We start from the raw sequence: 25,927 nt of genomic DNA, 5'->3' as shown, positions 1-25,927 counted from the left end.
CACCAAAAAGAAAAAAAGAAGATAAACAAACAAAGCACACAACAATATATACAGATAAAACACACAGATAAACAAAAATAGGCTTAACACACTTAAAAAACTGGGTCCCCAGTGAAGTCGCCATTTTTCTGTAGCGGGGAAAATCTGACATCGAAGCCATGGGATTGACTCGAATCAATATTCCGTTTTGAAATCGCCACCGCGCTTTATTTTTTCAAAGGAAAAGGGAAAAGAACGTAAAACCCAAAGTTTTGTTTTTTAAAACAAGAAAGAGAACTCAGGTTCGGGTGTTGGTTATATGAGGGGAAGGTTTAAAGCACCCCTCATATCCGTGGTACTCCACGGGAACCTTTTTGAAAATCTGTGTGTGTGTGCTAAAAACAGTTTATTTTATTTTTAAAATAAGCTCGGCAAAGCGTTAAGCTTTGGGCCTACATACCTCCTCGGTGCAATGGAGAAGTCAGAGCTAATGTAGTTCCGCTTTTGGGAAAAAACGTTTTAAAAAACGAATAAACACTTTGGTGTCGTTAGAGAGAAATACTCAGCCATTGATCTTGAGCATGAGAACAAACAAGTTCTTTGCATCGCAAATGAAAGAAGGGCTCCAACTCGGATAAAATAAACGAGTATGCCACTAGCTCTCTCACGCGGAAAAGATCTCGTTATTATCAATCAATTTCAAAATCGTGGGGTATAACCACTCGTTTCGACAGTTAACGGTGTCTAAACTTTTGAAGAAAAGCCACTAAGGGCGAAAGATATTTTTAAGAAAAAGGTTTTGAAAAGGTTTGCAAACATAAGAATATTTTGGAAAAAGGGAGAAGATTTTGAAAATTTAAGAAGTGGGAGGAGATGAAGAGGCTAACCTAGTGCATAAAATAAAAGCTAAGGAAAGAAACGGTCTAACCAAATAAGAAGCCAACACTTGACATTAAGAGCCAAGGTAGTTTTCCCATCCTTTGGATTTATCGATACCAACACATTAACACCTGGGGATCCACATGAACTTATTGTCTTAGAACCACTTTGCATTAAGCACATTAAGATTCTGACGAAAATCGGGCATAGTAACGGTTGTTTTTGGGTAAAATCCTTATTTCAATGCCTTGGAATTAACCATCAAGGGCTTTCAAGGAAATACCTGCACACAGAAACATACAACAGAACAATGCCAGACAGACAGAACAATCACAGGATAGTAATAGAATGAGTCCAGAGGTACTAGGTCCATAAGTCCGAATCTCCAAATTGCTAGGGATAGTAACCGATAGTCCAAAGAGAACCTTATGTATTTTTTAGATTTTGGTTATTTATTAGTGTTTTAGCAAGAAAAGTAGATTATGGTCCAAGTGGACAAAGAAAAATGACGGAAGCATAAACATATGTCCAAGTGGACAAAGGGAAAATGACGGAAAGTAAATATGATGAAATGATAAAGTAAAACGATAAAGCGAGAAATATAAAGAGCGGTAATATAAAGAGCGGTAATATAAAGAGCGGTATAGTAAAGGTGCGGAAATTAAAGTTAGTTGTTAAATGTTAAAGATAACCATCTTGAAGCTTGTCAAGTATGTTATCAAAGTTAGTAGGAGATCGATGGTGAGTGAATGATGTACTCGGATTTAAAGTCAATGGGGCTTATCAGAAGCTTGATAAAATCATGGCGACTACACGATAAAAACCTCCACAAGTCTTAAATCAACCGCATACAATTCTCTTCCATATTGGATCTTTTTTATTCGGGACACGAAATATTGCGCTATGTTAAGCAGATCGCCAAGTGATTTATGTAGAAATCACCCTACAACGAGGCCGGTCAAAACTTTATGTGCTAATGCATGCGAGAAGAGCGATATGTAGATCGCCTTCCGAAAGCAATACCGCACGAAAAGAAAAAATGGTGAGTGATCTAGTCTTCACCAAGAATCCATAAGAATTCTCAAGGCATTAAGACTTTCATCGATCAAAATAAAAAGAAGTAAAAGATGGAACCACATTAAAAGCTCCTCTCATCCATAATTTCAATCACTTAATATTGCGGATTTGGATTCTCATCCTATCGACGCCCTAAGTCCATTGAAATTAGAGAGAAATTAGGCCTCTAACTTGTGATTCAAAGAAAATATCAAAAGAATGGAGTAGAAGATGAGTTAGAACCAAAAACAAGTCAAAAACCACAAAAATAAGCATTCTGCCCAGATGTAAATCGATTTGCACAGAGTGTAAATCGATTTGCATAACTCTGTTTTCAAAATCTGCGCAGTTTTCAGTTGTGTAAATCGATTTGCACAAGCTGTAAATCGATTTGCACAACACAGTTTTCAAAAAAACAGCAAATAAAGAGAAGAAAACTTGTTTAAACATAAAACCAAACACCTTGTGATCTTGGATCAATTTGTGCACGGAAATGTATCAATTAAGCAAGCAAATCTCATCAATGTAGCACCAAAGGTGCATCAAGCATAAACAATAATGGATCACATCTTGGATCATGTAAAGGATCTAGAATTTTACCAAATCTTCACAAACTTTGAATCTTCTTCAAGAACACACAACCACAAGCCTTGATCTCTCACAATTGATGAAGAAACTAGTGTTTATGTTGAGGTTTAGCTCTAAATTAGTGAGGTTCAAGATGTGACTCACTAATTTGTGTGGAAGAAAAAGAGCTTTGAGTGATGGGTTTGGAAGAGATGAGGAGAGAATTTGCAATAAGTTTCTTGGCTATCAAAGCTTGAAAAATGAAGAGGGGAGTGCCTCAATTTATAGCACCTAGGCTTGGGAAATTTTGTGGCTTGGAGTTAGGATTGGAAAATAGAATTAGGTTTGGAAAAGTGATTTGGAGCCAAAAATGAAATCCAATGGTCTTGATGCAATCACATGAGGGTTCATGATAAAATGATGTAGGAAATCCAATGTGAGAACTAAGTCATGCTTCCCATGCTTGCAAATGATGTCAACACTTCAAAAAGCTGAAATTTGCCTTCATTTTTCCAGATTCGTGCTGGTGCAATCGATTTGCACCTTATGCAAATCTATTTACATGGCTGAAAAAGGCAAAATCTGGGGCAAAAACAGTTATGCAAATCGATTGCTGTCTTATGCAAATCGATTTGCACTGATGGCAGAAGCAAATCTGGTGCAGAAACAGTTGTGTAAATCGATTTACACCTTATGTAAATCGATTTGCACAGTAAAAATGTTGAAAAATGCTCCTTTGATGGGTATTTTGACTTGGTACCTACAAAACACAAACAACCAAGAGCACAAGGCAATATTTTTGGTATTTTGGTTAGTAAAGCAATATATACAAACTAAAACATGGGTGCTCGATGATTCCTTTGCAGATGAATTGAGCACAACAGTACAAGTAGAGATCTAGGTTAAAACTTCTTGATTGATGATTGGTATGCAAATGATGTGTGATCTTAGGGTCAAAAATTGGGGTATGACAATTGTCATGAGGGTTATTGTTCAATAAATCCAACTTTCCCTACATATACAGACGTTGAGTTATAGACCACATGCAAACAATGTTATCATACCAGATTACATACTCAAAAAGAGACCAATAACAAATCTCTAACCAGTCCCTTATTGTCAAAAGGACATGAACACAACTCCTTGCCAATTTTGAAGGGACTAAAGCCTAAATGTGATAACCAAATACTGTTATCTACCAGGGCAAAGGATTGTCGATCTAACATGGAAAAAGTTGCTTCGTATTCCTCTCTGGAATCAAAAAGTAGTCGCAAAAAATCTTGGGGTATATATGGAAAAAGAATAACAGTGAAGATTCAGGCCTTGATTTTAGGCTAAAAAGGATAATTCTGAAGCGGCGTACAAGGTTGCCTCAATTGGAACCTGTTTGTCAGGTGTGCCAAAATCCATATAGGCCTGATCTAATTTATATAGGCTGTGAAACATGTACCAGTAAGTATTTTTCTCTGTTGTAAGTTATTTTTTAGTAAGCAAGAGGAACTTTATTAAGACAAAAGGAGAACAAACGGTTCTCCAACCCATTACAACCGAACACGGAAAAATCCAACCAAAAGGAAAAGTACAAACTAACTACTACTACGAGAGGAATAACAAAGGGTCCATCACAAACTCGTAATAAGAGAAATTGGGATGAGTAATTTTGCCGCAAAATATCCACTTCCAAGCCAATAATTTGATATTCCAAACGATATCGTTAATGCTCCATCTATCCTTCCGAAAACAAACACCGTTCCTTATAATCCAAAGGGACCAACAACAAGCAAGCCATATCATACCCTCCTTCCCTTTTTTCACTTTCTTCGATCGGAAAAAATTATGCCAATCCAAGAAAACAACTTTACAATCTTCCTCATTCGACTCGCTTTTTCCCACCCAAACGGCTACCTCCGACCACACTTTCTTAACCACCTCGCAAGAAAAGAAGAAGTGCTTCGAATTCTCCTCACTTGTGTCACAAATAATACAATTTAAGCTATCCGCGGGAATGGCCACACCTCTTCTCAATAAGAGATCTAATTAAGTGATAACACTTTTTAAGTGCTTACAATTTATTATCTAATCTTTGTATGTGATTGCATTGCATTTTATGATTAAAAAGTAGTCATAATAGTTTAAATAAATACACAAATTTCCTTTGGTTAAAATAAAAGTAGTCATAATAGTTTAAATAGAAAGTGGTCATAATATTTTAAATAAAAGTAGTTTAAATGAATATGGGTTTACATAAATAATAATATTTATGGGTGGAAAGGAAAAATTTTCAAACTAAATTTACTTTTGGATGTTCATTGAAGTTACCTTTGGTTTTTTAAAATTATTGTGTGCTTATGCACATCATAATAGCATCTAATGGGTTTATCTAATAAATGAAATGGGGAAGACTTTTTCATTTTAGTGGAAATTTCAAAGTTTAAATTGTTGTGGCCTAAGCTGTGAGAATCCACTACAGAAACTCCCTTTGGTTCACCTTGTGGCTGTGTACTTCTCATGAGTGTCTTCTTACTTTTACAGGATGCAGGTCCCTTGGTTGTTTATATAGTAATTAAAGAGTTAGAGATTGAGCTTGCATCTGGAACATATTTGAAACAAAGCCAGGTGAGGATAATGTATGTTATTGCTGACATTCAAAATAAAAGAAAAACCTTAGTTGAAGTTAACCTAGTAGGCTGGTACCGCTTGGTGACAAATTTGACAATATAATTGTAGTTCTGATATCCTGGAGATTTTGGTACAAGAAAGTTCCTCTTAGTAGGAGTCTTTTTTGTGATTACATAATCTTGGACACTACTTTAAATGCAATTGTAGATATATTTTTTTAAGGGATTCATGTGGACTACATGCAGGTAAGCTTGTTTCGGTTGGAGCCTTATGGTGTTGATGATACCAAGGTTTATAGAGTTCACTCCGAACCTAACGTTGCGGGTTATTCTTCACTTGAAGATCCAAAATCAAGTACAAAAAGAGATACTCTGCTTAATTGCATCTGTGCATATTAAACAAAATACCATGTAAACTCATACAATTGGATGTATATGAAATTATATATTAAATCTATACTATACTAAGATGTACTTATTAATATTAATAGTTAATTATTTGCCTTATTTTTTAACTATTTATATTTTTCAGAGTTCTCTAAATTCATATGCTTATATATTGAATCTCATATATAACGTATATATTGATAATGATATGTACTTATTAATATTGTTAATATTTCAATTATGGACTAACTATTTGTATTTTTTCAGAGAGCGGCAGAGTCATCCATGTGAAGAATTCAAATGCTTATATTAATTTTCATGGTTAAAGTTGTGTGATTTGGTTTTTGTTTGTATTGTCCAAGTAATATATGTTTAATCTTGGAATGATTCAAAATTATGGGGAATCATTTAAACTTAATTGTGTATAGTAGTTTACTATTCATTTTAGTATCATTGTTAATTAAAGGCTAATATTAAATTTGTTTTATAAAATTTTAGAACTTCAATTGGTTCAATAAGTAAGTACAATACAATAACTTGATTCCCTTAAAAAAATTCCTAATTTTTATTTCATGGATTAGAAATATGAAAATAGTGACCTAAATGTGGTATTTGAAAGTTAAATGAAAAATTAGGTACAAAAAAATTACCGGTTAAAATAGGAAAAACAACTATTATATAATTAAAAGCAGAAAACATATTACATCGGACAAAAAGGAAAACCGATGAAAGAACTTATCTATTACATCGGGTAAAGTGGAAAACCGATGTAAAAACTGTCTATTTAAACCCGATGTAAAATATGGCATATATATTTTTCACATCAGACGTCTGAATTCAACCTATGTGGTATGTTAATTTTTCACATCGGGTCTTAACCCGATGTAAAATGTCTTGATTGCATAATTTCTATGAATTGTGAAAGTAACAACAACAAGTCGATGAGTAACAACCTCCTCCACCTTTATATCCCTTACTCTTGCACAATTCGGCACAATTTTCGCATGGCCCAATGCATGGAAAAGGTAATAAATCGTTCAAATCTGGTGTTGTTCCTGCTACAAAAAATTAAATTCACAAAATAAAAACTCCTTTTTATACTATATATTTATATGTTAACAGTGATGTACAAAATTATCACAAACTTTTGAGCTATGCTAATGTTTTTCTCAAGACATGTAAAAAAACCTAACATATACAGGAAAAATAAAATAAAAAATATTTTCCTTGAAGAATAATTTTTTGTTAATTTTCTTACCTGAAGCAAGAACCAACACAATGCATAAAAGTCCCAACATAAAAGATTGACAAATGAGCGTTGCCATTTTTCTTTCAAGATTTTCTTACAACTCTAGCAATATGCATAAGAATCTTCTTCGAGTTCTTTATATAGTACTTATTTGGCAAACATTTTGAGAATTAAATGGTCTACTTATTTATTTATTTATGCAGTAATAATTTGATACAGTTATCATAATAATATAACTCATATTTATTTGGACTATATATATCACACAGATACCCAAAAAAGTAGAGAAATAAGATGGAAAAAGATAGAGTCGGATTTTTAGACTACATGTCTAGAAGAAGTATAATCATCCATAAATGGATGATATTATAAATAATGTAATTTATTTAACATAGAAAAGTGACAATAGCATTACTGCAACTGTATGGTTTTTCATTTTCTTAAGAAGTAGAAATTAATTGCTACAGAAATAACTTTATTCTTTGCCTAAAATAAAAAAAATACAAATATTTGTTTTAATAATGAAAAATATAACTCTTCTTATTTGTTGTATTATATAACTAGAGATGGAGCTATATAGAAGTTAGACAATATACTTGTTATATAAATGAAGTTAATCTATTGAGTCATATTAGCTGGATCAAACTTTTCTTCTTCTGATAATTAATGATAATTTCTCATATAACAAAGTGAAACTTTTGTTCAATTGGGTTTGATTGTGTTTCATTCACTAAATGAGAGATTGATCAAATGAAGGGATTTAAGCCTTTCGATACGGTGGCAAGAATCTTTGATGTGGTAAAGTGTGACGAACTTGTAAAGTTAACACTCTAACGTTTAAGTAAGGTAATAACCGACTAACTTGTAAGATGTGAATGAGATAATCTTTGATATGGCCCGTGGCTGAATTTATATATGACAAACAGTTAAGACAATAAATAAAAAATATATTTTGTAACAATTTCTTACCACAGCTAAATAACCGACCAATGTAATATACGTTTATTAGGAGTCTTCTATTTTTATTTTTAAATCAGATATAACTACGGTCCAACGTACCAACCGTTGTTATACGTGAACAGTGACACATTTCAAATTCCAACACCAACAATTTTAAGTTTTTTCGTTAGAAAAAAGTGCGTCCCTAAATTTCTATTTGAAAAAAAAAAATTTCTCTCACCACGTCAGATAAACAACTATGGTGAAATATTTTACCAATAAAAGCTAACTTATATCACTTCAGAACAGACTGCACTTAAAGAAAACTCTAACTTCTATATCCTTAACCCAATCTCTCAAACTCAAACATAAATGGGAAAACACAACAGAAATGGGAAAGGAAAGAAGTCATAGGAAATAACAAAGTAGAAGAGGAGCAGAAGGAACCTCCAGGTGAAGTGGAAACAGAAGGGGATGATACTAGATGGATTATTGTAAGTAACTCAATTAAAGGGAAAGCTATCCAAACGGAACCAGAGGTAGTGATCACCTACAGTAATGGCTTTGGAATATTGGGGACTGGGGAAAACTCAGGACATTAAGAGGACAAAATCACGTGATGTTAGTATGGAATACCATGGGCTTGAATAAAAAGGCTAGGCACCTTGAGATTGTAGCCCATCTAAACCCTATGCAGTTGCCTTGTATAGCATTGCTTGATACCAAAGTAAAAATAAATAATGCACAGAGAATTACAACCAAGTTTGGAAATAAGTGGAGATGGCTTGACAACTATAATCACCACCCAAATGGGCGCATATGGATTATGTGGAAGGAGGAGGAAAAGCATGTTGATTGTATAGACATCTCAGATCAACTCATCCACTGCAAGGTGACTGGGAAAAAGAATAGTGTGGTACAGTGGATCAGTTTTATATATGCTCAGAATCAACTGCATCATGTCATACCCCAAAATTTGTCCGTCTCATTTCATCATCAAAGATTCAAGGCTCAAGGGTTGGCTCAATGAATACTCTCCTGATTCAGGATATCCAAAGTTAGGGTTTGCGTTTTATCAAATAAGTTTGAATCTCTAAGGCCTCAAATGGATCTCAAGGTATCTCATATGTCTCAAACCATCTCCATGTCAAAAGTCAGGCTTCGATTTCAAGGATTGCTCACTCAATGGCTCAGATGATCATTAATCGACTAGTTTGACCTAAAAGTCAACTATAGTCAAAATACAATCAAAACTCCTGACTTTTGGTCAACATCAAGTATGTGAAGTTATATCCATCATTTGATCAAAGGTTGATCATGATCCATTAATAAAAACTCAGAAATGAACAAGTGCAAAGGTTCAAATTAGGGTTTTTTATAGGAGAGAGTCAACTCAACTTTGACTGGACATAAATTTCACATGGAGCATCAAAAATTTCCCAACCAAAGCCTATTTTGAAGGAAATTTGAGTCTCTACAACTTTGTCTCTCACAAGTCAAGGCCAGAAATGCATCATTTGATAGACATGGTACAAAAGATTATAGGTCCTTTTCAAAGGTCAACCGAAAGCAGTTTTTTGTCAAAGGGCATATCATCAAGATAAAATCTCCAAATGAAAAATATGTTCCAAAGTGGCTTATAGAGGACATCTCGAGGTTTTCAAAAAGTCCTAGAACTCTCTCATATCTTAAAAATTGAGGGAGATATGCCTCGTCAAAGTCGGTCGATTTTGGATGGAAAATGTGAAATAAATAAAGATCAAAATAGATTTTCTTGCAAAAGGGCCCAACTTTTTATGACCCAATCTTGTTCCTCCAGTTATCAAAAGGGTCCATATGTCATTGCCACGAATTTGTATGGTCTATTGGATTTATTGTGAATTTTTATTCATTTTAAAGGTGATTAAATTCAAATAAATCAAAGGAAAATAAAAGATATGATTTAAAAAACAAATTCCAATCATAATCAATTTCCATGATACTCAATATTTGAGAACAAATTCGTAGAAACAAGATTTGGAGCAAATAGATTGAGATTGGTCCCAATTTGGAAGGTTTATAATCAATTATTCTCCAATTTTCCAATATTTGATTCAAGAGGGATTTAGTCAATTTTTGTTGACCTAATTGGTGATAATATATAACCATAACATAAACAAGGCAAAAGGGGTCTTTTGAACAAGGTTTGCAGCCCAAGAATGGTCATACGAAACTCAAAAAGCCAAGGGGAATTTTGAACTCGGTTTGAGCATTTGGAGGAGATTCAAAGGGTTCTGGATATTCAAGCGTGTTCCTGGAGGTTTGGTGGTCGTTCCCCAATCAAGGTCGAAGCCTATCACGACCGGAATCAGTGCCTAAAAAGTCACGGTTTGCTTAATTTTTTATAGTTTCGATTGTGACGATTCGTGCACTATAAATTGTTTTTTGTTATATGTCTGTGTTCACAATGATGTATGGAAGCGTTTTGGGAATTCAATCATGGTTTAATCGCTTGTATCAAGAATCACCATTGCTAGGTTATACAAGCTTTGAATTGGGGGCGTTGAGGTTTAGAAGAAATCAGCCAAAATTAACGATTCTATTGAGTTCAGGGGATGATTTGCAATAGAACCACGCCTTTAAATTTGATTTTATTGTCGTTTTGTTTGAGTTTTGGATTTCACAAGTTTGGCCACCAAGAAAGTCGCAGCAGACTTGTAGTCAATTCGTAGCAAAGGTTTCAGAACCATTGGAGAAGAGGAACAGTACTGGGCGCGCAAATTTCTTTTGAAATTTTTAATCGTTTAGGTTCGATATATTTTGATTCGTGAATGTTATATGTCAATTAACAAACTGCAGTGCGGACGGTAGTGTGTTTTGCTGGTAATCTCAAAGACATGAGTTCGAGTCTTGGCCGGTGCAATGTTTTTTTGTGTATTACTTGTTTCTGGATCAGGTGTTGCCTCTCCACACATGGCCATCATACGCCCTCAGCTTTCCATCATCAGATTGTCACATAGCTTGATCTGACGCTCTACAACGTGAAGTCCACCATGGTACATCAAGGATGAGCCGCACAAGATTACCCGCCCAGGTTTTATCTTTACTTTTGTTTTATTATTTAATTTAGATTAAATAGATAATTAGGTTTAATTCATTTAATTTATTTAATTAGAATTAAAATAATAATTAGGATTAGATGTAAATTAGGGGTTTAGAATTATTTATTCGATTATTTCGATTATTCGACTTAATTGACTTTAATTAATTTTAATTAATATTAAAAATCACAAAAAGCCCTAGAAAGGTTCATCAACACGTTAGGGTTCACCCAATCCCATTGACCACTTGGCTAAGGTTTTAGGATTCAATTTATTACTCGTTCCGACCAAATCTATTGGTCGCAGTGATTAATAATCGATTAATTTAATTAATCAAATCCAATAATAAAAAACGTCAATTCTAACTCCCCTTTAACGGATAAATGACGGGTGAATATCTATTTTACTCCGCCTTTGAATTGGTCGACTCTCTATGTCACACTGATCAAATATCCAAATAAAGCAAAAATATACAAAATTAAAATACAATTCAATTTGCTGCCCGCGACGATCGAATCTATCGATCAGAGTAACCAGCAATGCCCCATTAATCTGTTAACTATAATGATCAAATCTATTAATCATCGCATCTAACGGTGACATATTAAATCAGGGTTGTACGCCCAAAAACTTAAAACATTCAAGACACTCCTCCAAAACTACGGATTTTCATCCTTTCTAATCAGGCAACTCAAAATGCCTTTCAAATCAATTTCAAAACTACGATAGGCCATTCAAAAAGCCTTCAAACCATATCATATCAATTCTAAGGCGTACAACCTTGTGCCCGAACTACGTTGACTCTGATTCTCCCTAAGGAGATACGTAGGCACTTGGATAACCAAGGCGAGTCCCCCTCCCTAAAATCTCAATTCACTTAAAATCTCAATTTTGCCCTTTTCACTTCTTTAGCTATTATCCTAAATATTTTAGCCATAAGCCTTAACCTTAGATACAAACCTTAGGAAAGGGTTGAGGGTGCCTAACACCTTCCCTCAATCTGATTATAATAACTTACCCTGAATCTTTAAACTGCGTAGGGTTTCCTATTCGCCCCTCAGAATAGGTGGTGACTCTAAATCTTAAATTTTAGGGCAGGTTGCTACAGCTGGCGACTCTGCTGGGGATAACTAAAAATGGTGAATTATTATGCTCCATTAGGTTTTGGCAGGGTTTAGGTTTTGGCGAATCATTTAGGGTTTTGGTGAATTTTTTAGGGTTTGGCTTATTCGCCATTTTAGGGTTTATGGTTTTTTTTATCAATATTTAAATTTTTATTTATTTATTTATTTATTCGCAATTTCATTTATTTACAGCAATCTCATTTATTTACAGTGATTTAATTAAATATCGGTTTACTTGAATATTTGTTATTTTACTGCATATTTTGGGTTGTATATAAATTGTTGTTAAACCTAAGCGTGGGAATTATATTTAAGACCAGAGGGGAATTACATCGCCTACGAGTCTTATTATAATTCCACTCAGAGTGAGTTGAATATCCGGAAAGGTCTGATACGAGGCTTGACTTTGTTGAGGGCTGGACTTGGTATTTGGCTGATCTCTCTGGGAACCTACCCCTAAAACTCGAACCTCATGGATAAATGAGTTGTTCTAAAATCCAAAGAGACAAAAAGTCTCGGCGGCTTCGAACGACCCCATGAGACCTTCTAGAACATACTAATGGGAAGGGTAGACACCCTAAGCCGTTACGTCGAACCTATGAACCCAGGGCTTATGTGCTTACGTGCTTATTATATATGCAATTTATATGCTGCGGATGTCTTACATTTTAATTTTGCAGGTATTCCTACGCGTTCCCTAGCCTACAGGGACCCTATTTCCAAAACCATGTCCTTCCTACGAAGGACACTTCCATTTATGCACGTTGATTGGCCTCACGATGGTCATGAGACCTAGTGACTGTCATGAACGGTCACCTCATGCCTACATCTACGCATTCCCTAGCCTATAGGGATTCTAATTCCAAAATCGCATCCTTCGTACAAAGGACATCTTCGTTAGCATACGTCGATTGGCCTCTCGATGGCCATGCGATCTAGTGACTGTCTTGAACGGTCACCTCGTGCTTACATCTACGTAGTCCCTACCCTGTAGGGACTCTATTTCTAAAATCGCATCCTTCCCACGAAGGACATCTACATTTATGCACGTTGATTGGCCTCTCGATGGCCATGAGACTTAGTGACTGTCATGAACAGTCACCCCGCGCCTGCATCTACGCACTCCCTAGCCTGTAGGGATTTTCTTTTTATATCTTTGTATTTTTTCAACTATGTGGCCTTCCTACGAAGGACATCTTCGTTTACGCACGTCAATTGGCCTGTCGATGGCCATGCGATCTAGTGACTGTCTTGAACGGTCACCCCGTGCTTACAACTACGCATCCCCTAGCCTGTAGGGATTTTATTTCACGTCCATGTGTTTTTACAACGACGCGTCCTTCCCCTGAAGGACACCCTCATTAACGCACGTCGATTGGCCTCTTGATGGCCATGAGATCTAGTGACTGTCTTGAACGGTCACCCCGTGCTTATTCCCGTGCACCCTCTAACTTGTAAGGTTTTGGATTTCCATTTATACATCTTTCATCCCAAGCTAGTAGGGATTTCACTTTGCCCGATGTCGTCCTTAGATATGTTGTGTTCCGCATAGAGAACCTTCCCATGATGGACAACTTCATTGGTACACGTCGAACGGCCTCTCGATGGTCATGAGATTTGGTGACTATCTTGAACGGTCACCAGCCGCTACCTTCTGCGTACTCCCCAACCTAAGGGATTTCCATTGACGTGTCGTAACATCTATCTTGCAAGGATTTCACAAGGGTCTAATGTCGCCTCTAAGGCTATCCCTAGGATTATACGTCACACGTCTGCATTGCATACAAGGAGTTACAATACAAGCAGTCTCTCGCATACGCATGCATTTGAATTTTCATGCATTCAAATATTTACATTTGCATCTTCGCCCGCACCCACACTTACCGCGCTAGCCGGTTTCCCGAAATTCCCAAAGAAAATCAAAGGATTATAGACTATGGAGAAAGGAGGATCAATTATTGGGAGTGAGCCTGGTCCTACAAAGGAAAGAGAGGAATGCCTTTCACCATGCCAGATGCATGTCCATGCTTTGTCGTAACAGAATTATAAATACAACAAAGGTTATCGTCGAGCAAGGATTAGTTCAACAAAAGAGTTCCCTCATAGATACACTCAAGGGGTATCTAGTTATAAAGGGGTTCATCTTAGAACGTAGCAAAACTTACAAGGACACTCTACGATAACTTGGGGGGCAAGGGTCAGTCCAATTGGGGCAATATCCTGAACGAAGATGCATAACTACGATGGAGGGAAGGCGACATATGTTGGCTCCCCACCAAGGGGGCAAAAGGGTCATAAATTTTCTACATCAATTTACAAACTATGAAGGTTATGAATGGTGTGATACTATCCTTAGAAAAAGCAAAAGAGGTTCAGTCAAAGGAAACTCATGAAGTTCCAATACGACGAAAACCCACCGCTAACAATATATTCCCGACAGGTTTGACGTGCCCAAAGAAAATTCGAGGTTACCCTTTACTTCTACAAGTCCATGAACTAAGGGGTAAAACAAGGTCAATGGATTTACAAAGGATATTGTCCCTAAGATTAATAGGTGTTTATCATGTCAAAATTTCAACCCCTACGATCGCTAAGTGTCACTTAGGATAAAAGTTGTACCTTCGGATTAGCAATTCTAATGGGATGACCGTGCAGGTTTTGGAGTCAATTCATTTCGCTCACTATTACGAATTTCCAGGTTTCAGGATTATTAACAAACTTAAGGGAGAATGACGAATACAAATAACTAAATCTCGCTAAACGTATGCTTTCAAGGTAAGACCGAGCCGAGGATGTACAGGCATTGTTTCAATTCCCAAACAATGGAGATATAAGGATGTTGATCCCTCGTCACCCCCTCGAGCCAGGAGATGAAGTTTTGTTTCTACTTTTCAAATAAACCTTGATTTCAACCAGGGGCAGGGAAGATTTCGATTAATTCAATGGTGTATTTTGGTTGTCAAGAGAATCAATCAATGAAGCAAAGGATTCAAGCATATCTTGTTCCTCGCATTCATCCAAGAATGAGGGAGCAATGGAGACAACATCTTCTTCCTCAATATATCATTCAAGATCGAGGACGTATCAAAGTCGAAGCTTGCAAATCAAAGTCAACATGGCAGTCACAATATTCAAAGTCCAAGAATCAAATCTCAAAAGGAGCATTAAAAAAAAAGGAGAAAAGCGCCCGCTAAGTCAAAATGAAAAAAAACAGAAAAAATGACTTAGGAGAAATTAGGGCATCCCGATGAATCAAATCCGAAGGAATTGGTTCATGCAAAATAAGGGATAAAAACAAAACAAAGGTGAGATGCAAAGGATAATCTTATGACTGCTAAATCATCGAAGCTTCTCATAAACGCTTGGATCTTTACAACATTTTTCATCAGTGCTTGGATCTCTACTAAGGCTTCAGCTCAACATCAAAACTGAAACGATTCTCTTACAAACAAAGCACATTCATTGAATCAGGCGAATCCTTAGGATTTGGAGAGCATCAAGGAGAAAGGGGCGGGTTAAATTAATTTTGAGCCTTATATCCATTGTTTCTTAAAACCATGAACCAGGCCAAGTTACAACATTCAAAAGTCCTAATTGAGGCAAGGTTAACTACGAAAGCATATTAAGCAGGATTTTGTTATACTGACTTCTAGGTTTGTTAAAATTATTTATAATCACTACGCTTCTTCAAGCATTCACTTCTAATCATTCAGTCCTAATTCATAACGGACTTCGATTTCAAAACTTGCACACGCATCGCGTTGGAGTTACCTCTCAAAGGATACAACGTCATCTACGAATATTCATTTAGCATCAAGGAGATCTCGAAATTGGTTAATCAAAGGTGATCACTTCTAATAAAGACTCTGGAATGGGGAAACCACATCTAGGGGGTTCTCCTAAACAGGGGAAAAATTTCAAGGATCACAGAGGCATGCAATCAAACTTCCTATTAACTGGGGGCATTCTTCCTAAGGCTCAATCGACTTGGGGCACATCTCGAAGCAATAGCAAGCAAGGGCATGTCAAACATGAGAAGAATTCAAAAGGATAGAACACTATGGATAGCCCTCCATATCCTGGAGATCAAGTGCATACCCTTCAACCTAAACGTCCAAGCATATGACAAGGTTATTTCTCGGGGCACTTCCTTCATGGCGTGGAAATCATAGGCACCCTTTTTCCACTAAACATTGGGGAATTGGATATCAAATCCATAAGGTAAACAATTCAAAAGGTGTGGAGAACCTCCAAAGGTTAAAGGTGTGGAGAACCTCGAAAAGGTTAAAGGTGCGAATTGCAAAAGGCGAAAGACGTGGAGAACTTCAAAATTCAAAAGCGTGGAGTAATTCAAAGGGTCAAACTGGAGCAAGGCGCACATCAAAAGGAAAAGATGTTCTCACACTTTACAACCTCAAACAAATCTTCCTCCTAACTACAATCTTCAAAATGCAAAAACAGGGATTAGGAAATCACGCTAACATCCAACAAACCTACAATTCCAGCGAGATAATACGCTTTGGTTATCAACAAACTATCATCGGAGCATCATGCAAATACACATAAATCATGCATATATTGGTCGATACATCACACCGCACCTTTTTAGGTAGTCTTCTTTAAGATATTCATTTTCCAAGAACCTTTTTAGGTGGTCTTCTTTAAGACAATCATCGTCCTTTCTAAGAACCTCTCCAGGTAATTTTTTTAAGACATCTTTCAGCCTTTTCAGGTAGTCTTCTCTAAGACAAATCGCACGATCCTTTCTAGGAATCTTCTCAGGTGGTCTTCTTTAAGACAAATTGTCATCCCTTTCAGGAACCTATTCAGGTAGTCTTCTTTAAGACATTCTAAGAACCTTTCTAGGTAATCTTTTAAGACATCTTTCAGCCTTTTCAGGTAGTCTTCTCTAAGACAAATCGCACGATCCTTTCTAGGAATCTTCTCAGGTGGTCTTCTTTAAGACAAATTGTCATCCTTTTCAGGAACCTTTCCAAGGGGTTTTCTTTAAGACAAATTTTCATATCCATTCCAGAAACCTTTTCAGGTAGTCCTATAGAAGACATTACTTCGTTCCACTCATCAATCAACATATACATAAACATCACCAAGCCGGCATAAGCATAGCCATGGTGTAGGGGCAAACATGGATTAAACAGGTTCAATGGGTTTAAGGAGATCTCGGGATTACATCAACTTACATACATACGCATTAGCATACGCATTTACATACTACAAAAGCCCAATTTTCGACCCACGTGTCGAGAGTTTCCAACCCTCGTGTTGTGATAGGTGTATTTTCCGACCCACGTGTCGTGAGTTTCCAACCCTCGTGTCGTGATATGTGCGTTTTCCGACCCTCGAGTCGTGAGTTTCAAACACTCGTGTTGTGATAGGTGTGTTTTCTGACCCTCGAGTCATGAATGTCCGACCCTCGAGTCGTGAGTTTCTAAACATATCGTTTCCTTTCCGACCCTCGGGTCGTCCGAACCAGGGCAAGTGATCCAAATGGTGCAGGTGAAATTTGTCCGGGCCAGGGAAAATGATCCAAATGGTGTAGGTGAAATTTGTCTGAACTAGGGCAAATGATCCAAATGGTGTAGGTGAAATTTGTCCGAACCAGGGCAAATGATCCAAATGGTGCAGGTGAAATTTGTCCGAACCAGGGCAGATGATCCAAATGGTGTAGGTGAAATTTGTCCGAACCAGGGCAAATGATCCAAATGGTTTAGGTGAAATTTGTCCGAGCCAGGGCAAATGATCCAAATGGTGTAGGTGAAATTTGTCTGAGCCAGGGCAAATGATCCAGATGTGTAGGTGAAATTTGTCCGAGCCAGGGAAAATGATCCAAATGGTGTAGGTGAAATTTGTCCGAACAAGGGCAGATGATCCAAATGGTGCAGGTGAGCTTGTCAGAACTATGACAAGTAATCCTATTGGTGCAGGTGAACTTGCTAGAACTATAGCAAGTGATCCTTTTGGGGTTCACAAACTACGGAAACTTACTAGAACTATAGTAATTGGGGTTCACAAACTGCGATTCGTCGCTATTGATAGTTACGTTTACCCATCACGTTAGTCCCTCGGCAGTGATCAAAGGGTTTTACGAAAAGGTTCTTCAATGGGGTTTATCACGTTAGTCCCTCGGCAGTGATATTCTTCGAGACTACAACAGGGTGTTACAAAGGGTTCTTCAATCGGGTTGATGCATCACGTTAGTCCCTCGGCGGTGATCTTCTTCGAAAATATAAAGGGGTTTTACAAAGGGTTTCTCAATTGGGTTTATCATGTTAGTCCCTCGGCAGTGATCTTCTCCAAAACATCATCAATAACACACAAATGTTTTTTTTCTTCCAAAGTTACTAACATACTTCAACTAACATAACTAACAATCATGCATCATTCAATTACATATCTCATTCATTCATAATGCATATACATACATCGCTCTCATTTATTTTGAGAAGCTCACAGCATCATGCATCGCATGCATCATAACATTGCATAAAATTCAGGTTACCTTTTTAGGCTATGCTACAATCAAAGCACCCGGTTCCTCCCGAAAAGCATTGGCTGCACATTCTGAAAAATGGTATCTACCTTGGGTGGCATCTTTAAGCCCATCCCCCACGGAACTTCTTCCCAATAAAAGCAAATTTCAGGGCATTCTCAGTGTTCAATCATCTTCTACCTTTAGATCACGATAGGCAGACGTGCCTATCCGACTCTCCAGGTTTAAGAAGATTGAACAAGGGCAGCTGTCATACTCCAAAATTTGCCCGTCTCATTTCATCATCAAAGATTCAAGGCTCAAGGGTTGGCTCAATGAATACTCTCCTGATTTAGGATATCCAAAGTTAGGGTTTGCGTTTTATCAAAGAAGTTTGAATCTCTAAGGCCTCAAATGGATCTCAAGGAATCTCATATGTCTCAAAGCATCGCCATGTCAAAAGTCAAGCTTCGATTTCAAGGATTGCTCACTCAATGACTCAGATGATCATTAATCGACTAGTTTGACCTAAAAGTCAACTATAGTCAAAATACAATCAAAACTCCTGACTTTTGGTCAATATCAAGTATGTGAAGTAATATCCATCATTTGATCAAAGGTTGATCATGATCCATTAATAAAAACTCAGAATTGAACAAGTGCAAAGGTTCAAATTAGGGTTTTTTATAGGAGAGAGTCAACTCAACTTTGACTGGACATAACTTTCACATGGAGCATCAAAAATTTCCCAACCAAAGCCTATTTTAAAGGAAATTTGATTCTCTACAACTTTGTCTGTCACAAGTCAAGGCCAGAAATGCATCATTTGAGAGACATGGTACAAAAGATTATAGGTCCTTTTCAAAGGTCAACCGAAGGCAGACTTATGTCAAAGGGCAAATCATCAAGATAAAATCTCCAAATGAAAAATATGTTCCAGAGTGGCTTGTAGAGGACATCTTGAGGTTTCCAAACAGTCCTAGAACTCTCTCATATCTTAAAAATTGAGGGAGATATGCCTCGTCAAAGTCAGTCGATTTTGGATGGAAAATATGAAATAAATAAAGGTCAAAATAGATTTTCTTGCAAAAGGGCCCAACTTTTTATGACCCAATCTTGTTCCTCCAGTTATCAAAAGGGTCCATATGTCATTGCCACGAATTTGTATGGTCTATTGGATTTATTGTGAATTTTTATTCATTTTAAAGGTGATTAAATTCAAATAAATCAAAGGAAAATAAAAGATATGATTTAAAAAACAAATTCCAATCATAATCAATTGCCATGATACTCAATATTTGAGAACAAATTCGTACAAACAAGATTTGGAGCAAATAGATTGAGATTGGTCCCAATTTGGAAGGTTTAGAATCAAATATTCTCCAATTTTCCAATATTTGATTCAAGAGGGATTTAGTCAATTTTTGTTGACCTAATTGGTGATAATATATAACCATAACATGTACAAGGCAAAAGGGGTTTTTTGAACAAGGTTTGCAGCCCAAGAATGGTCATACGAAACTCAAAAAGCCAAGGGGAGTTTTGAACTCGGTTTGAGCATTTGGAGGAGATTCAAAGGGTTTTCTGGATATTCAAGCGTGTTCCTGGAGGTTTGGTGGTCGTTCCCCAATCAAGGTCGAAGCCTATCACGACTGGAATCAGTGCCTAAAAAGTCACGGTTTGCTTAATTTTTCTTAGTTTCGATTGTGACGATTTGTGCACTATATATTGATTTTGGTTATATGTCTATGTTCACAATGATGTATGGAAGCGTTCTGGGCAATTCAATCGTGGTTTAATCGCTTGTATCAAGAATAACCATTGCTAAGTTATACAAGCTTTGAATTAGGGGCGTTGAGGTTTAGAAGAAATTAGCCAAAATTAACGATTCTATTGAGTTTAGGGGATGATTTGCAGTTCAACCACGCCTTTAAAATTGATTTTATTGTCATTTTATTTGAGTTTTGGATTTCACATGTTTGGCCACCAAGAAAGTCGCAGCGGACTTGTAGTCAATTCGTACAAAGGTTTCAGAACCATTGTAGAAGAGGAACAGTACTGGGCGCGCAAATTTCGTTTGAAATTTGAATCGTTTAGGTTCGATATATTTTGATTCGTGAATGTTTTATGTCTATTAACAAACTGCAGTGCGGACGGTAGTGCGTTTTGCTGGTAATCTCAAAGACATGAGTTCGAGTCTTGGCCGGTGCAATGTTTTTTTGTGTATTACTTGTTTCTGAATCAGGTGTTGCCTCTCCACACATGGCCATCATACGCCCTCTGCTTTCCATCATCAGATTGTCACATAGCTTGATCTGAGGCTCTACAGCGTGAAGTCCACCATGGTACATCAAGGATGAGCCACACAAGATTACCCGCCCAGGTTTTATCTTTACTTTTGCTTTATTATTTAATTTAGATTAAATAAATAATTAGGTTTAATTCATTTAATTTATTTAATTAGAATTAAAATAATAATTAGGATTAGATGTAAATTAGGGGTTTAGAATTATTTATTCAATTATTTCGATTATTCGACTTAATTGACTTTAATTAATTTTAATTAATATTAAAAATCACAAAAAGCCCTAGAAAGGTTCATCAACACGTTAGGGTTCGCCCAATCCCATTGACCACTTGGCTAAGGTTTTAGGATTCAATTTATTACTCGTTCCAACCAAATCTATTGGTCGCAGTGATTAATAAACGATTAATTTAATTAATCAAATCCAATAATAAAAAACATCAATTCTAACTCCCCTTTAACAGATAAATGTCGGGTGAATATCTATTTTACTCTGCCTTCGAATTGGTCGACTCTCTATGTCGCACTGATCAAATATCCAAATAAAGCAAAAATATACAAAATTAAAATACAATTCAATTTGCTGCCCGCGACGATCGAATCTATCGATCAGAGTAACCAGCAATGCCCCATTAATCCGTTAACTATAATGATCAAATCTATTGATCATCGCATCTAACGGTGACATATTAAATCAGGGTTGTACGCCCAAAAACTTAAAACATTCAAGACACTCCTCCAAAACTACGGATTTTCATCCTTTCTAATCAGGCAACTCAAAATGCCTTTCAAATCAAATTCAAAACTACGATAGGCCATTCAAAAAGCCTTCAAACCATATCATATCAATTCTAAGGCGTACAACCTTGTGCCCGAAATACGTTGACTCTGATTCTCCCTAAGGAGATACGTAGGCACTTGGATAACCAAGGCGAGTCCCCCTCCTTAAAATCTCAATTCACTTAAAATCTCAATTTTGCCCTTTTCACTTCTTTAGCTATTATCCTAAATATTTTAGCCATAAGCCTTAACCTTAGATACAAACCTTAGGAAAGGTTGAGGGTACCTAACACCTTCCCTCAACCTGATTATAATAACTTACCCTGAATCTTTAAACTGCGTAGGGTTTCCTATTCGCCCTTCAGAATAGGTGGCGACTCTAAATCTTAATTTTTAGGGCAGGTTGCTACACATCATAGGAAAACACTATGGACTGATATTCAGAATTATGCTGGCTCTGTGCAGGGACCCTGGATGATCATTGGTGACTATGTCATGTCAAGTAATGAATGTCAAGTAATAATAGACTGGGGGGAAGCAGGTTTAACTAGTAGAATATGCTGATCTTGACCAGATGATGGAAGATGTTGGTTTATATGCTCATTAGACCAAAGGGGGATACTTCACTTGGAACAATAAACATAAAAGCAATATGATTTACTCTAGAATAGACCATGCTATTTGCAATAGGGAGTGGTTTACGCAATTTCCTCAGTTTAGAATTACTGTGATGCAACAACATATCTCGACTCATGCACCTTTGAGAGTTCAGTGCTTGGGAAATTATACCATGACAAAGAGAAGATCACCTTTCAAATTCCTCAACTGAATAGTTGACAGACATGATTTCCTTGATAGTGTCAAAAACAACTAGGACTCCACTGCTGATGACAGACCTATGTACATGGTTTGGAGGAACTTGAAACTTCTGCAGCCAGTCATGAGAGAGTTAACCAAGAGAACTACTGAGAGCATTAGGCAGATCAAAAACTACAAGCTCAAGCTGCTTTACTGACTGACAAATTTAATGGGGATTTGGTTGATAGAATTAAACAGCTTTCTTTTGATCTTATAAAGGCCACTAATCTGGAAGAGCAGGTTCTAAGGCAAAGAGTCAAAGTAGATTGGCTTCTTCTTAGAAATGGAAATAATAGGTACTTTCATGCCACCTTAAAGATAAAAAATTAAGCTTCAGGTATCCATGCATTAGAAGATCCCAATGGGATGGAAATAACAGGGCATGACAATATGGAGAGAGAGGTGCTAAGATTCTATGAGGATTTGATTGGGAAATCTAGCAATTAGTTGAGACATATTGATGTGGAGGTTTTGAGGAATGGTGCTATACTCAGTCATACACACCAAAATGAGTTGGCACAACCTGTTGTTGACAAGGAAATCATGGCAGCCCTAAAAAGTATTGGAGACACAAAGGCCCTTGATATTGATGGATATAATGCCAAATTCTTCATGGAAGCGTGGGAGATCATTGGAAAGGATGTGAAGGCTGCAGTGTATGACTTCTTTGAGCATGGAAGACTGTACAGGGCAGTAAACTTTACCATTGTTACTCTGATTCTCAAGTTCCCAAATACCAATAAGATGAAGGATATGAGACCTATTGCGTTTTGTATAGTGTTATACAAGATCTTATCCAAGATTCTCACCAATATACTGAGAAAAGTTATCAATATTGTGGTAGACTACAGTCAGTCTACTTTCGTTCCAAGAAAAGTTATCCAAGACAACATCATCATTGCTCATGAGTTGTTGAGAGGTTACAATAGAAAACATATTTTCCTCAGATGTTCCATTCAGATAGCTTTGGAAGACATAATGAAGGAGACGAGCTTCCCTTCTAAGTCCATCAAGTGGACCGTGACTTGCATCATTAGTGTCTCATACAAATACTCCATAAATGGGTAGCACAGTGCATACCTGGCTGCAAAGAGAGGGCTTAGGCAGGGTGGTCCAATATAACCTCTGCTTTTTGTGCTTTTAATGGAATATATGCACAGATGCATGCAGAAACTCCAAACCATGCCTGATTTCAACTTCCCCCCGAAGTGTAAAAAAATTTTCATAACCAATATTTGTTTTGCAAATGATTTAATTCTTTTTGCTCGAGGGGAAGACAAATCCGTGGAAATTATGATGGAAGCATTTCATAAATTTTCTGACTCAACAGGGCTAAGGTCTAACCCGACAAAATGTAAGTTGTATAGTGGTGGTTTATATGAGAATGATAAATAGGGCCTGCTGTGGATCAGAGGGTACCAATATGGAGAGTTGTCGTTCAAGTACCTTGGAGTCCCTCTATCGTGCAAAAAGCTTAGCATACAACAATGTCGCCCTCTTATTGACAGGATAGTTGGCAAAATCAAGCACTGGACAACGAAAATTTTGAGCTATGCTAGGGGAAACAACTTATCCGTAGTGTGCTGTTTGCAATAACATCGTACTGGATGCAATTCTTCCCGTTGCCAAAGAGTGTTTTGAAGCATATTGAGTCTATTTGTCAGAGTTTTCTTTAGAGTAACACAGAGGATATTACTCGGAGAGCTCCCGTTGTGTGGGATAATGTGTGCAACCCTACGAGAGCAGGCGGCTTGAGCATTACTTCATTACAAGAATAGAACACAGCAACCATTGGCAAGCTCTTGTGGAATTTACTGTCTAAGGCGGATAAGCTTTGAGTCAAGTGGGTTAACACATACTACCTCAAAGATGCTGATGTCATGGAGTGGCAACCTATTACTACAACATCATTGCTGCTGAAATTTATTGTGAATTATGCATTGAGACATTTGAGTTATTAGCAAGAGGTTATGCAAATGGGAAAATACAAAACAGAAAAAATGTATACTTGTTTGAGGGGTGAAAAAGAGAACATGAATTGGAGACACATCCTCACAAGGAATTTGGCATGCCCGCGGGCCATCTTCATAGTCTGGTTGGTGTTACTTGGCAGACTAAATACGAAGGATAGTTTAACGAAGTTGGGAGATGAAACGGATAATACTTGCGTGTTTTGTGGTGCGCAAGAGTGCTTGGAGCATCGGTTCTTCGCTTGCACTGGCACAGGAGCAGTGTGGAAAACTATTCTTAGCTAGATCGATTATGATAGGCAACCGAAACCTTGGACGAATGAATATAGGTGGCTGCTGCGGGAGATAAAGAGGAAAGGCTGGCGCAAAATTTTGCCTAAGCTAGCCTGGACTGAAATGATATATGCCATTTGGATTACAAGAAATGCCATCTGTTTTGGGAAAGAAACACACACTGATATGGTGCAAGACATTAAGCATACTATAGTACATAGAGGAAGCCTCAATAGAATTGTTCATACCCATATTGATAGAGCTAATTTGCTTATAGGGTAATTTGTCTTGTTTGGCTGTTTTTTATGTACCAAGATCCTTTTGGGATCGGTGTGTGACAATTTGTTTTTGGTTTAATAAAGTATTTTTTATTCCAAAAAAACTCAAACATAACTTGACCAACTAGTATAAATCAAGGAAAGGTGTCACGAATCCTTCCAAGACAAAACAAGAACCTCATTTATTTGTCTTCATTTTCCATAAATCTTTTTAATGAAAGGTGTTTTTATGAAGCATTTTATGAGTTATGATATCGTTGTTGTTCGGAATATTTATCTTGTTTTTCATGTTTTTCTTGTTGACAATAAACGTGAAACATTATCTTTATCCAACATAGGATTTTTTTTTCTTGTAGTTAAGATGATATTATAGTTATTGTTAATAAATATTTTGTTTGTGTTATTAATGTAGATGTTTTTGTTAGTTATGTTGATGTTTTTTAGAGGTGTGTTCTTGTTTCGTTAAGATAAGTTGTTGTTTATGTTAAATGATTGTCTTATAATAGAAATGTTTCATAGAGCAAACTCTAAACCCAAAAAAATCTTTTTTTTTTTCATTCATAATATCTTTCAATCTATTTACTGTTATATTTCACCGATGAGCCATAATATCTTTCAATCTATTTACTGTTATATTTCACCGATGAGCCAGTGTGAATATTGAGATGTCCAACATATCATTGAAGCTTTGAAGTTGATATGAATATGATGATGCTTTTTTTTCCAGCAAATCTTTCTTGAAACAATTTTAAAGACTAAATGACTGTAGGATTAATATTTAAGTTGACAAAATGATTCATTAAAACTTTGATGGAGCACATGTATCCACGTTGAATTGGATTTATTTTTAAAGGTTTGAGAATTTGAGTAATATAATTAACCTTTGTCTAAATTACAATTTTTGTCTGCCTATATTACCTTGTTAATGAAACTAGTCTCTATATTTTATTCTTAAATAGTTTTGACCCCATCCATAATTTCGTCCAAAAAAGGTTAAAGTGACATTTTTATACGCGGCTTAATTTTGTTGACATGGCTCAAGACAAATGGACTTTTTATACATTAATGAATTTTGTTATTGTCTAAGTAAAATAT

At 36.6% G+C, this 25,927-nt stretch overlaps 1 protein-coding gene across 1 annotated transcript; it reads left to right on the top strand.

Annotated features, from left to right (window-relative positions):
- Nucleotides 1-22,854: 22,854 nt before the first annotated feature.
- LOC131634689 (uncharacterized) lies at nucleotides 22,855-23,501 on the top strand. Its single transcript, XM_058905327.1, has 2 exons — nucleotides 22,855-23,331; nucleotides 23,472-23,501. The coding sequence occupies exons 1-2, from the start codon at nucleotides 22,855-22,857 to the stop codon at nucleotides 23,499-23,501; spliced, it is 507 nt and encodes a 168-aa protein (XP_058761310.1).
- Nucleotides 23,502-25,927: the final 2,426 nt, after the last annotated feature.

The sequence above is a fragment of the Vicia villosa genome, unplaced genomic scaffold (assembly GCF_029867415.1).
Source record: "Vicia villosa cultivar HV-30 ecotype Madison, WI unplaced genomic scaffold, Vvil1.0 ctg.001334F_1_1, whole genome shotgun sequence".
In the NCBI taxonomy this organism is placed as follows: domain Eukaryota; kingdom Viridiplantae; phylum Streptophyta; class Magnoliopsida; order Fabales; family Fabaceae; genus Vicia; species Vicia villosa.
The sequence above is the reverse complement of the archived record's forward strand: the minus strand, read 5'-3'. Positions and strand labels throughout refer to the sequence as shown.